The 13,097-nt window shown below is 37.0% G+C and overlaps 1 protein-coding gene across 1 annotated transcript; it reads right to left on the bottom strand.

Annotated features, from left to right (window-relative positions):
- Window positions 1-1,672: 1,672 nt before the first annotated feature.
- Window positions 1,673-5,056, bottom strand: LOC103154418 (interleukin-1 beta-like). The gene is made up of 5 exons (XM_007575693.2): window positions 4,534-5,056; window positions 4,147-4,393; window positions 3,148-3,312; window positions 2,344-2,480; window positions 1,673-2,236 (listed from the first exon to the last, which is right to left on the bottom strand). Exons 2-5 carry the CDS (start codon window positions 4,364-4,366, stop codon window positions 2,015-2,017), a joined length of 744 nt encoding a protein of 247 aa, XP_007575755.1. The 5' UTR covers window positions 4,367-4,393; window positions 4,534-5,056; the 3' UTR covers window positions 1,673-2,014.
- Between the last annotated feature and the right edge of the window lie 8,041 nt (window positions 5,057-13,097).

Genomic DNA, 13,097 nt, shown 5'->3' with positions numbered 1-13,097 from the left:
GATGAGGGAAACCAAAATGTTTTTAATCTAACAGAGGTATTTCAAAGCTACAGAAAAGTTAAAGTTGATTTAACAGCAAGAGACAAGGTGTTTAAACATTGTTTTTTTAAGATAACAATTACATCATTCTTGTTGCTTTAATTGTAATGCTGCTATTTATATTACTATATTACTATGTTATTAAATATTTATCTTTATATCATATTTTCAAGTTATAGTATCTAATTTCAAATTACAAGAACTATAACAAAAGGCATTTATTCAACTCTTGGAGATATGACAAAATTAACTAACTACTATAAGTTTATCTTTCACAAGCTCCCACATTTAAGTTTGAAATTTAAAACTTGCAAAAAGTAGATGTTAGTAGACAACTAATTGTGGGTCAAATATTAGTGCAGATTTAATATTCTCCTACTGTCAAAAAAATGTAGAATGTCTCCGTTTCTAAAATCAGGCCTGTTTGTGTTCGCAGTTTTGCAACCTTTTGAAATTTCTCATCTTGTTTGTCACCGCCTGGAAAGTTTGGGAATGTGCTTTATCAGACCAGCCAAGGTAAACTACATAACTGAAATCTGCTGCCATCTAGCGGCAGCTTCTTGACATGCACAATAACTGATCACCGTCTGTTGCATATATTAATATCCTTTTAATTCATTTATATTAAAATTTAAAAAATTCTTGAAAAATATTTCAATTCTTTTTTAAAGAAGAACATAAACATTTTATTACCTAAAATACAACAACATAGCATTTCTTTAGCGACCGCTTGATTAGCCGTGACAAAGGATGAATCTGTAGTTAAAAAAATACTTCTAACATTTTAGGATGATGCGGCATCGTCCCGTTATCGGTGGGTTGCCGGTTCGAATCCTCACTTTGCCTGTCTCTATTGTGTCCGTGGGCAAACACTTCACCCGCATGCTGGTGAGGCCACCAGCAGGTGGCGCTGGAGCATGACATCGATACGGTGTAGAGTTTATCTGTTGATTATTTTTCTTGGATTAACGGATTATTAATTGGATGCAAATGGTTCTTAATGGGAGATTTTTACTCTTCTTCTTCTTCTTCTTCTTCTTCTTCTTCTTCTTCTTCTTCTTCTTCCTCTTCCTCTTCTTCTTCTTCTTCTATAATTTAACCAGGTGAAGCTAAACCTGACACTTGAGAATTTCTGGGCAGAACATTATGAACATTATGACATGACAGCCAAAGAAGATTTTTCTTCTTAAATGCAAATATGATTAATTTTTGTACAGTTTTGGCTTTAATTACTGCTCCGATTATGTTTGTTCAGTAAATTGCCATTTTGTTGAGTCTGTATACTCCATTTGATAATTATTGATTATTTGAGTAATCAATTCATCACAATTAATATGATTAATTGATTCAGCTCTACTATTGATACTCTGTAGGCTTTCTGCAACTGAAAAACAAATGTCAGGTAAATCCTACTGGATCATCTGACCTTTCTTTACGGAAAATCAGCTCCACTAAAATTTATGGCAGGTTCAAAAGTTTAAAGCTGGTAGAGGTTGATTAAAATATATCTATATATTGTTTCTCATTTAAGTTAAGGAGAATAAACGCATTATAAGTATGTTTTAAATGACCAGGTGTGTTCACTCTGTGGAGTTCCTACATGTTCAACTGTAAATAACACACATAAAAAATGTATATTTTGGATCTTTATTTAATACATTTGCATGTTTTCTAAACAGTGATTAGCAAGCCGATTTCCAGATCATGAATATAAAATTAGCAATTTTGCATAAATACATAAATAAATATTAAAAATCAACTCACAAATATTAAGCCAACCATATTTACACAATAATGCTTTTTGAACGGCACAATGGCGCCACCTTGTGTAGAAATTTGACAAAGTCAATACATTAGGCAGTATACTTTCTGTACTTGGTACATACAGTAAAATACTCCGTTGAACACGCACACGTCCATCCAGCAGACTGTGGCTGTGCTGTCAGCGATGATGAGCGCCCCCTTCAGGCCGGGTTCAGCTCTGCCGCTGGATGCTGAAGGTTCTGTAGCGGGAGGCGGACTCCTGGCACATGGCCACGGGCCGGCTGTTGTCGGTGGCGGTGCTGATGTACCAGTTGGGGAAGTTAGCGGACATCAGAGTGCTGACGTTCAGCCCCGTGTCCCGTTTGTAGAACAGGAAGCGCCTCAGGTCGCTCTCTGCGCTGATCTCAGAGAGGCTCATTTTGTCCTCCACTACCTGGAAAAAAACAACAAAGAAGATCAGTCAGAAAGTTTTTCACTGGACCTTTCAGATGATTTAATGTCTGCAGATCGCTGTCGGTGGGATTAGTGGGATTAGTTTACCTCCAGATGCAGCGTTGGTTTGTCGCCGTCCTTGTGGCAGGACAGGTAGAAGTCAGTGTCTCTGATGCCCAGAACCACAGGCTGGCCCAGCCCGGTGTCGGGAGTCAGGTGAATGTAAGTCGCCATGTTCAGGTAAACTGAGGAAAAAATCAATAAATATGTTCATAAATGAAGAAAAGTAATCCTCACTGCAAAAATACAAAATATTAAAAATGTATTTTCTGGTCTAGCTTCTAGTGCAAGTATTTTAGTACACTTGGAATAAAACAAAACCAACTTACAAGTAATGTTCAATCAAGAATTAGAAGATTGTTTTAAGTGAGTAATTCCATAATATTGTTTTTAAAAAGTAGCAGATTAATTTGATGAAGTATCAATCTGTAAAAAGATTTCCAATATTTCCAATATTCCAATATTTGAAGAAATACTCATCAAAACCAATCTGCCAATGAAACTGATACTTTTCATCAATATTAAGGAATTATTCATTTAAAACAAGCTCCTATATGATGCTGAGAAGTTACTTTTATTTTATTTTTGACTGATCTCCAGTGTGCTGGGATAACTACACTTGAAACTACATCAAAAATACTTGGTAAGATTTTGGGTTTTGCAGTGCTCTCCATATTTTCTAAAAGCTTCCTTGAAATTACATGTCTAAGTAACACAAACTACCAATTTAGCTGCATCTTAACTCCTTTTTCCTTCAGTTTAAGCTTAAAATTAAAAACTGAGGTTGTGCAAAGTCTAAATATGTGATCTGACAGGAAGAGGGAAGTTTGCAGAATTGAAATGCGGTTTTACCTTTGAGGCTGCCTCTGCCTCCCTGCAGCATCACTGCCAGAAGCTCCATGTTGTTCTTGACCAGAACCAGGCTTCTTTTCTGCCCGTCCGTCACAGAGCAGTGATGCTCTTCCCTCCTGGTGAACTGACCCGGTTGAGCTGAAGTCCTCTCAGAGATGAATCTCTCTAAATGAAGAAGTGCACACCTGGTCAGTTTGCTGTTTTATTTATTAAAGATGGACCAATTCCTTATTGCACTTTCTGAATCATTTGAAAGAAGGTTTGCTGCCGTTTTTATTTTTTTCATGTTTGACCAACGTAGTCACCTTATTGTTTCAGTCAGTTTCAGTTTCTTTATTATTTATTTCACGTTGGCTGTTCTGGCCAAACAAATTAAAGTCGTATTTACATGTTTGGCCAAGATGGTGGAGCTGCTAATTGTATTTAAATGTGCTGCACTGGTGCAGTTTTTTCAATCGATAAATTAAAAAACAAAATCAATTTTATAGAGAATTGCAATTTCTTGTCCTGGAAATTCTGAATCAATTCAAAATGCTCAAAAGTCAATTGTAGTCTGCTTAATTTTGAATATTTAGAATTTTTTTTATTTAAGAAAAAGGTAGGTAGCTAAGCTAACATAGCATTGGTAATTTAAGTTACAGAATTTTATGCACAAACCTATTTTTGTTTATTTTGTTTAAAATGTGACATCATATTGTATCAAATCAGTAAGAAAATGTTTATTTAAAACATTTGGCCTAAAATGAATGTTCCATTTGTTTACACTATCTTTTCTCTTTTCAGTCAAATAATTTAAACAATCTCTGGACTGTTTGAGTAGAAAAATCATAGTTCATCACTGCTTTTCTGCATCGGATCGGTATCAGCCGATACTAAAGCCCAGGTATCGGTACTGGGTCGGTGCGTCCGTAGTATCTAACAAAGCGTAAACGCTGTAATCATTTGAAAACTGCAGCTTTGTTGAACTTTAGAGGGACTTAAAGTAGAATCTGAGCTTACCTTCCACCACGCTCTCCAGCATGATGCTGAGCAGGCTTTCGTCGCTGAAGCCGGGGCTCAGGATCGATTCTGCCATGCCGGACTTCAGCCTCTCCATGGCGATGATCAGGTTGGCGACGCACCTCATGGATGGGGGCTGATGGGAAATCTCCAAATCTACTCCTTTGGGCATCTTATTGGCCCACATCTGGCTGATGCTGCAGTTCTTCTTGGACTCCATCTGGATTGTGGTTTAAAAACCAAAGTTCTGTGGGGAGAAAAAAGACCAAAAATGAAATGTTGGTTAAATTCAAGCTTGTAGAAACCAGCAGAAGCTACATCAGTACCCTAACTTAGTTTTCTAGGAATATTTGCAGCTGAAGTTCCAACAAGTAAAGGCCAGTTTACCTGAAGAAGGCGAGTGAAGAGAAGCTGTGCTGCTGGGTTTGCTTTGTTATCAGTGGTGCTGATGTTCTGCCTGCCTGAGCTGACCCGCTGGCCTTTTATAGGGAAGTGGGACGGCTCACTGGTGATGCAACCTTGTACTTACTAAAGCTGATTGCAAAATTGAGTGCAAAATACTTAAGAGCAACATTAAGACCTGCTCTGACACGTAGGGCTCGTCACGCCACGCCACGGCACGGCATGCGAAGCTTCAGGGCTGGTTTCTGTTTTATAGCTTAGAGTAAATAATACCTCGCTCTTTGACTTCATGGGCTTCCGCTGTTTTATAGCTGGCTGGCAAAGCAGCAGGAGCACAAACTGCTGCTGCTTAATCTTGTCAAAGTTTAACCAATAAGTATCAGAAGTGAATCTAAAACAATAAATAATTTCCCATTTTTAGAACAAATTTTAGCAGCAGCTCCAAAAGAAGTTTCACATAAATGTACAACCCGATACATAAAAATTTAAATTTCTGTATGTTATATAGATAGGTAGATAGATAGATGGACCACACCACAGTTTATTCTATAATGTGTGTAAAAATGCACACATAATTTAAAAATACATATACATTTTATTTATACTACATAATGATAACAACTCCAGAATCATCTTGGAATTATGATCTTGTATCTCACTCCAATGGCTGAATAACCTTAAAATAACCTTAAATCCATAGCTGGCAGCATCCATTATTAGTTTGGTAAACGCTGCTGTGTGACGCCAACGCTCTTCTGGAACCATGATGCGCTTTGCTAGCGTTACCATTAACCATATATTTGTGCTATTTGACTTTTCAAACATAAATTCAATTAGTGGAGTGTGTAACGGGATGCTAAACGTATTACCAGAGACATGAATATGTATATTACACAGATTTTAAAGAGACTTCCAGCTGAACATATCAAAATAAAAGCACTAACTGTCCTGTTCATTCAGAAGTTTAGCATTTGTTTACTTACTAAAACGTGAGAACGAAGGTAAAATGTTTCCCAATACTCTTACAGAAATCCAGCTCAGAGTGAGAAGAAAACCCTCCAAAGAAAGTGTTGTGATACAAAATGAAGTTGTAAACATGAAGACAGGAATGAACAAAGTCAATACAGAGAAAAAAACACTTTCTTTGATTCAACTTTATGAAAAATATCAGCGATAAATCCTGATTTTTTTCATAAAGTCCTGCTTATATTTCTAGTCAGGTAAATATTACATTTGATTTATTTTCAAAATAATATAAATCACCTTTTAGTATTTTTTTTAAATGTTAAATGATGAAAAAGATAACTCTCCTAAACATTATAAGATTGAAACATAATTACTAAATGTTTATGGCACAGCCTTGGATTCCTAACCAACAGCTGGAGTTGACCTAGAGCTCCTGGAGTTCATGAAAAAATGATTAATTTAATGAAATCGTTTGAGACTTGACCTGAACTTGGATGACAGACTTAGGGACTTGGATTAGACTTGGATAACTGACGTGTAACAAGTAGGTTTAGATCTTTTTCCCCCCTTTGTAGATAAAATGTCCATTTGAGACCTTAATTATTTAACCACCATATCAAAAAATATTCAGGAAATGGACCTGCAAATGACTAAGATCTTAATTACATGTATTCATGTAATAAAAGTGCTGATTATGAAGCAACTCTGTCTGGCCAGCATGTTTTTACTGGAGGATTCAGCTGCAGCTTCAAGCGTTTGGGGGAAATTTTCCTGAAAGCTCATCACGCCAGTTTTTTTTTGTCTTTTTCTCCGTTTCCAGGAGCTGTTGAGTGACTCCAGGAATTCATCTCTGAGCCACTCCTGAGTTTTTATGTACTCTGAACCTTCCTGTCAGTCTGACGGACCGAGCTTCCGCAGTTTCGAGGAGGAGTTCTTTAGAAGATTCACCAACAGAGATTTTGCTGCAGTCATTTGGTTGCAGACTGTTTATTATTGCTCCACTGAGAACCATAAAAGATGTTTTATCTCACCAAGTCACTTCCTGTTTTCTACCCTGACACTCGGGTATCTGTCAACATACCAATGAACGTCACTGAGTTTGGTATTTATTTAGTTCTGTTAAAGTCATTTTCTCTCATTTCATCAGAGTAACATTGTTCTTTCCCTTCTGTCCAAACTGAAAACCTGATCCCAGTTTGTAAGTTTCTGGAAAACCTTAGTTTTTTCGTTGTTCATTGTGGTAAATGAACAATCAGTACGTGCAGCAGCAGCGTCAGCGACAACGAAGAGCTTAGTTTTACCACGCGGCCCAGAAACGGCAGCTCGTGAAGTCCAAAAAGACTTGGATGGGATCGATTCTGGTCTGCATTCACATCCCAGGCGAACAACACCAGAATTCATTTTGAAACGAGACCAAATCAAAATGTGGGTCTCGGTCCGCATCAGAGCTGGTTTGACTGTTTTCACACCTGCACAAAAAATCTGGACCAGCGAGGGAAATGAACAACTAAATGTATTATTATTATTATTATTATTATTATTATTAAATTCCTGGGCAGAGTGTCGGTTTGCTGCGTCTCCAAACATTAAACATTTCTGCTGAAATCGTCTTGTCTTCTTTGCTCTAAGTTTTCAGATTGGTTCTGCTGGTCCAGGTTGGTGTTTCATGTGAAGCTTCATGGGTTTTTGGCAGAGCTCAGGTCTGTTTACTGCCTTTATTTCCTCTCTTCTTATTTGAAAAGTTTCTCAACTCCAGACTTGGGACTGTAAAAAAACTTGTAAAAGTTATGATATATGCCCTTCACGTTTGTTCATAATGTGACTGAACACCATGTTGTCAGATGACTTCTGAAGAAGAAAGAAAATAAAGTGAAAACTTTCCTCTATCGAACTTTTTGCCTCAGGAAAAGTTCATCAAGTGCAATTCCAAATTTTCTCCTGTTTCATTTTCTAACCTACGTCTTTGGGTGGCTTTGTGTGACTTTGTGGTTCTGTTCACTTGAAAAACAAAATTTCCAGCAGTTTTCCTGACCCAGCTCATTGTAGTTGCTTAACATCGGCTGCCTCTGTATTTCCTCATCTGACAGGAACTGCGTCACTTCACAGGTTGAACATCCGCTGGCTCCGATCCAGCAGGATTCCCACTGCAGAGCTGCACGAACCGTCACCCTGATGGGTTTGGCTCTCATGTAGACAACAAAATAAACATTTAAATAAACAACAACACAATAACTGAGCTAGTAATTTGCATTTTTATATTCCAGAATGTGTATGTGAGAGAAGAAAACTGCAAACAAAATCATGTATTTTCCTTTTCGTGAAGTGAGTTCATAAAAATGAACAACAACTAATGTGAGGGTCATAAATACTGGCAGGAAAAACAGCAACTACACCTGCCAATCATAGTCAGTTAAATGCTACGTAGCCATAAAATACAAGCTACTGCATCATTATCAAACATTAACACGAGTAAATTATTAAACTTTTACAAAGGAGAAGAATCTCAGTTTGGGCCGAAGACAGTTCAGTTTTATGACTTTATGACTGTTGCATCAGTATTTCCTGTCACTGGTGAAATATTTGAGCTGTGCGGCTTCGGAGCTGATCTCCACCTCTGGGTTTCAGCTCTGTGACAACAGGACGGCTGTAAATGGATCCGCTTTTACTTCTCTGTGCTCTTACTCACTGTTTTTGTCTGGTTTTGTAAGAATGTGTTAAACTGCTAAACATGCTGATAAAGATGATCTAAAAACTGTTTTTCATATAAATATCCATTCAGTATTTATAGGTGCAACAGATGAAAAATAATTATTAAGATCAGCACACTGGTTATTGAGAAAATAAAATTATAAAACGGTTCACAGTGGAGATATTCACTGATTTAAAAACATCCATAAAGCACAGCAGAGAAATCTGGATTGTTTTTGCCATAAATGAAGGTTTGGTAAAATAACCTAAAGCTTAAACCTTTGTGGTTGTTTCTGTGGTTCTGGTTGTGTGTTTGAAATAAATAATACATTTAATTTAATTGTATGTTTTGTCTATATTCACTTTTTACATTTTGGATATTCATGCTATGTTATTCAAATTTCTTTATTTTTTCTGTTTGCTTTCTTTTTATTTTCTTTTTTCTCTTCTAATCTCCCCTTTTTCCTTTTCGCCTTCATTTTTTCCCGTACTCCTCCTTTCTTCTTCTTGATACTTTTTATTTTCCATGAATTCAAGCTGCCAAGTGAACATTATTGTAACTTTTTGTTGGTTCCATAAAAAGTTCTCCATGTTTCATATCTGATAAAGACGTTGTATCCAAACAGAGTTTCAGGATATAAACATTGTCATCAGAGGAGAGAGGAGTTTCCTGGAAAACGTAGCAGTAAGTGAGTCAGACAAATGATCAAACAAATGATAAATGTGTTTCAGGTGACGCATGGAGAGTCGAAATGCTTTTAGTGACAAACCTGCAGGCGGGGGACTGAGTCCACGGAGCTCTGAGGGTCAGCGGGGGTCAAACTGAATCACTGCGCTCATTTTATAAACCCAACACAGATACAAGCTGCAGAACCAGCAGCGCCGCAGCGACCGATGCTGCAAACGAAACACTGAAGGCACCAACAGGACATGACATCATTATCAGGCTGACATTTTTCTGTTAGATTCAGAATTTCTGAATCTGAGGTTTCCATGAGGCCTGTCGCAACAAATCAGTTAAATGCATGAATAATTTATTATGACCATAAAGCCTTCAGTTTGATGCTTTGGTCTCAACTGGCCATTTTTTAAGGACAGTTTTGTTTGCAGACTTCAAAATCCATTTTATATGTTGTTTTTGTTTTCATTTATTTATTTTGAATATTTAAAATGTCATCCAGTTCCAGCCTTAAACGTTCATTAGAATTTAAAGTTTATTGATCTTTGAGAATGTGTTTTTTATTATTAGGACAATATATTACTTGTAAATTGTCTCAAAACAACAATATTATCATCTATCACAATAACGTCTGGGACAATTTATCATCCAGTAAAACGTGTTATTGTGTCAGACAGACCCATAATAAAAAGCAACAGACATAAATCCTCTAAACAGGATTTAGAGGATTTGTCTATCCTCTAAATAGACAAATATAAATATATATAAATATGACAAATATATGTGATATATTTATCATATATTGTGATAAATCAATATATTTAACATTCACTTTTTGACTTGAATTACTGAGATGAAATGAGTGTCACCAGCAATAAAACACACCGAGTAATTATCTAATCATTTTATGCAGTTTCAGTTAAAAACTTTAAAATTCAAAAATAACTGCCGTCATGAGTCAAACTCAAGGTTCGAGGGCCAAATCTGGCCCGCTGCAGCTTTTTCTGTGGCCCTCTGGACTCCAAATTATATCAATAATTTGGAGTTTTTAACAAAACTGCAAAACAAAATCAACAGATCTCCACTTTTTCTGATTTTATTGAAAATATTTCTTGAAATTAGTCTAATAAGTCGGGTTTAAATAACTGCTGCCTCAGCCTGATGTCAGGTTTTACTCCGTGATTCATATGGTGATGAATAAAAAGTCACATTTAACATCATATGTTTTACTCAAATAGACATTTCTTACAAATATTAATAAATTAGCGCCACAAAATCTATGATTTTGATTACAAAAACCACAAAAACAATAAGGAAATCCTGGAGGGACAAGTATTTATTAATATGTTAACAGTTTAATGGGTTTTATCAATGCATCCTGGCAAAACCGGCCCTTTAAGAACAGTCAGATTTTTTATATGGCCCAAAATGAAACACGCCTGCCGTAGAACATAAACTGTTTAAGACTTTAATCTTATATAAAATGAACCAGACAAACGTTCAGTCTGACGTCTGACTGGGTCACGTTAAGGAAGAAAACCTGGAAAATCTGGACGGTCAACATCAAATCAAACAAAAGAAGGGGAATCTTTTGATTTGTCTCAAGCCAACATAATGTGATGATGTGTCTGTGGCAGGTTTAATCACCCAGGCGTGGTGCAACCACCTGCTGCTGTTGATCCTGCATGAATCACACATTTAATTGCTGCTGAAATGTAACAGATCCTGATGGCACTGGGAAATTTGTTTCTACGCAGCAGTTTCGCACTTTCACATCTTCCTGAAAGTTCAGGACAAATAAGGAAGCAAGAATTCACAGAGGTGATGCAAAGCAGCTGCTGGAGATGTCAAATCCGTCTCATATGGCAAAGTGCAGAGTGTGAGCAACAACGAGGGATTTTTTTCAGCTTTTCACACATCTTCAAACTCCTGCGCCTACAGACACTAAATAAAGAAACAACTTTGACTAATAAGTCTGTGTACAGTGGAATATACCATGGTAATAAATACTATAATAAACAATAAGTCGGAAATTCTTCGGTTGAGTTTTGACCTCCTGCTGTTACTCATGTAGTTACTTCAACGCAGCGTACTGCTGTGTCTCTGCGTCACTAAATGAGTAATAATGACCAAAAACAGAAGTTAAATAAGAAAAAGGAAAAAAACAACAATTGGCCAAAAACATCAAAGATAAACTACGAGTAAAAAAGTTGGATGATGAAAGAATCTGAATTTTATACCACAAGAACAATATGGGTCAATATGACTTGTTATGTTTGCTTTTCTCCTTTCTTCTTTATTCATAATTAGCTTTAATTTCTGTTTCTACGTTTGACCAGCCTTTCTTAATATTTGTGTATATTTTAGGTTCATTTTGAGAGCTCTCCCTCAGCCTGCCTTCTGCTCCCCTCACAGCTGCACCTTGTTATGCCTCCAATCGGATCTTTTCATGACAGTCTGAGCAGCAGATCAGATTTTTACAAATGCGACCCGATTCTCTTGGATGTGGTTCTAAATCCGATTCATATCTGATCTTTTTAAACATGACGTGTCTGTACGGCCAGGTCGCATCCTGGCCGTACAGACACGGCCAGGATGCGTGTCTGACCTGAACGTCACTGTTCTGCGTCCTGATACGTGAAAACAGGAAGAAACCCAACAACCATGGCGGACGGTAATCCAGATTGGTTTGTTAATGTGCTGGTTTTAAAATCGTAAGATACGCTCCACCGTTAGCATCCGTGATTACGTCCACGAACACTGAGCGCGCTCGCTACATGTGACGTTACAGCGCCCTCTACCGCACATGTGGGATACTTTGTTCACATTAGGAGATCATACAAGTCGCACATGTTTGGAAATGTGAACAACCACAGAAAAAAGCATGGAGGCCTGCAGAGTGAACGCAGCTGAAGTAAATGATACATGAACATAAAGACAGGTTGAGCTCCAGAGCAGCAGAGCGTTTGAGGTCACCACACACCTCCACTGGCAGCTGTCCTTGTTTTTTTGCATCCTGACATTTTAAAATGTCAGTGGAGTTTAAAAGATGGAAAAAGACTCGAAGGAAAAGAGTAAAACTCTGGAAACAGACGCAGCTAAATGTGTAAAATTTGGCAACATTTTCACAAACACTAGCTTGTAACGTCAGATGAGGATGAAGAAACAGGAACAGCAAATTCAATTGTGGGCCGTTGCATCATTTAATATTTTTATGATGTTACATAATCGTCAGAAGAAAGATGCCACAGGTCCAGAGGAAGGGTTACTCACTGACTGAACATTATTAGAATCAATGTAATGATTTTGGTGCAGAGCTGCTTTTAATGAAACGTCCCCTGAACGATGATTACAACTGAACTGAAATGAACCACTCATCTCCTCTGGTTCTGGTTCTGCTCTGCACCCAGAACCAGAACCAAACATGGAGAAACAACATTCAGCTTATATGCACCTCAAGTCTGGAACAAAAACTGCAGATCAGCCGAAACACTGAGTTCCTTTAGATCCCAAACCGCCCTGGTTGGAGCTGCGTTTGAAACATGAAACATGAAACAACATGTTTGATGTAACAATGACTTTGATCTTGACTCTTGACAAAATGTAACTTGTTTGTTTACTAGTTTTATAATATGATTTTTTTATGGTGTAAATCACTTTGAACTGCCTTGATGCTGAAATGTGCTACAAATAAACTTGATTGATTGATTGATTGATTGATTGATTGATTGATTGATTGATTGATTGATTGATTGAAATACTAAATTTTACCAAGTATTTTGGTTGAGTTTCTCAAATATCTTAGTACACTTGAAATAAAATAAAACTAAGTGACTTTTCAGTAAAATACAGCCGTTTGTTTCCAGTCAATAATTCCCCATTATGGATTGAAAATTACTAATTCCATTGGCAGATTATTACACTTCTAACAAGACATTTTTACCGTTTACTGAGAGAAATAACCTGCCTGGTAATTTTTCAACAATATTAAGGAAATATTGATTTCTTGCTGAAAAGTCAGTTTTGTCTTATTTTATTTGGTAAGATTTTATGTTTTTGCAATGCAGGCAGTAATCCTGTGATAAAGTCGCAGAGACCACCCAGCTCAGGTGTAAGTTTATGTTTCTTTAAAGCTACATTTAAAGAATATAACAGCCAACTGCCATGGTGAGGTTGCATTGCTGTCCGGATTTGGCTGAAATCTGGGTTTGTAATC

The sequence above is a fragment of the Poecilia formosa genome, unplaced genomic scaffold (genome assembly GCF_000485575.1).
Source record: "Poecilia formosa unplaced genomic scaffold, Poecilia_formosa-5.1.2 Scaffold386, whole genome shotgun sequence".
Taxonomy (NCBI): domain Eukaryota; kingdom Metazoa; phylum Chordata; class Actinopteri; order Cyprinodontiformes; family Poeciliidae; genus Poecilia; species Poecilia formosa.
The sequence above is the reverse complement of the archived record's forward strand: the minus strand, read 5'-3'. Positions and strand labels throughout refer to the sequence as shown.

Bases quoted from the DNA above. Each gene is read 5' to 3' on its own strand.
- LOC103154418 (XM_007575693.2), bottom strand. From the start codon at position 4,366: ATGGAGTCCAAGAAGAACTGCAGCATCAGCCAGATGTGGGCCAATAAG. The intron at 3,313-4,146 runs GTAAGCTCAGAT...TTCTTCATTTAG, and splicing joins GCTGGAGAGCGTGGTGGAAG to AGAGATTCATCTCTGAGAGG. The intron at 2,237-2,343 runs GTAAACTAATCC...GTTTTTTTCCAG, and splicing joins AACCAACGCTGCATCTGGAG to GTAGTGGAGGACAAAATGAG.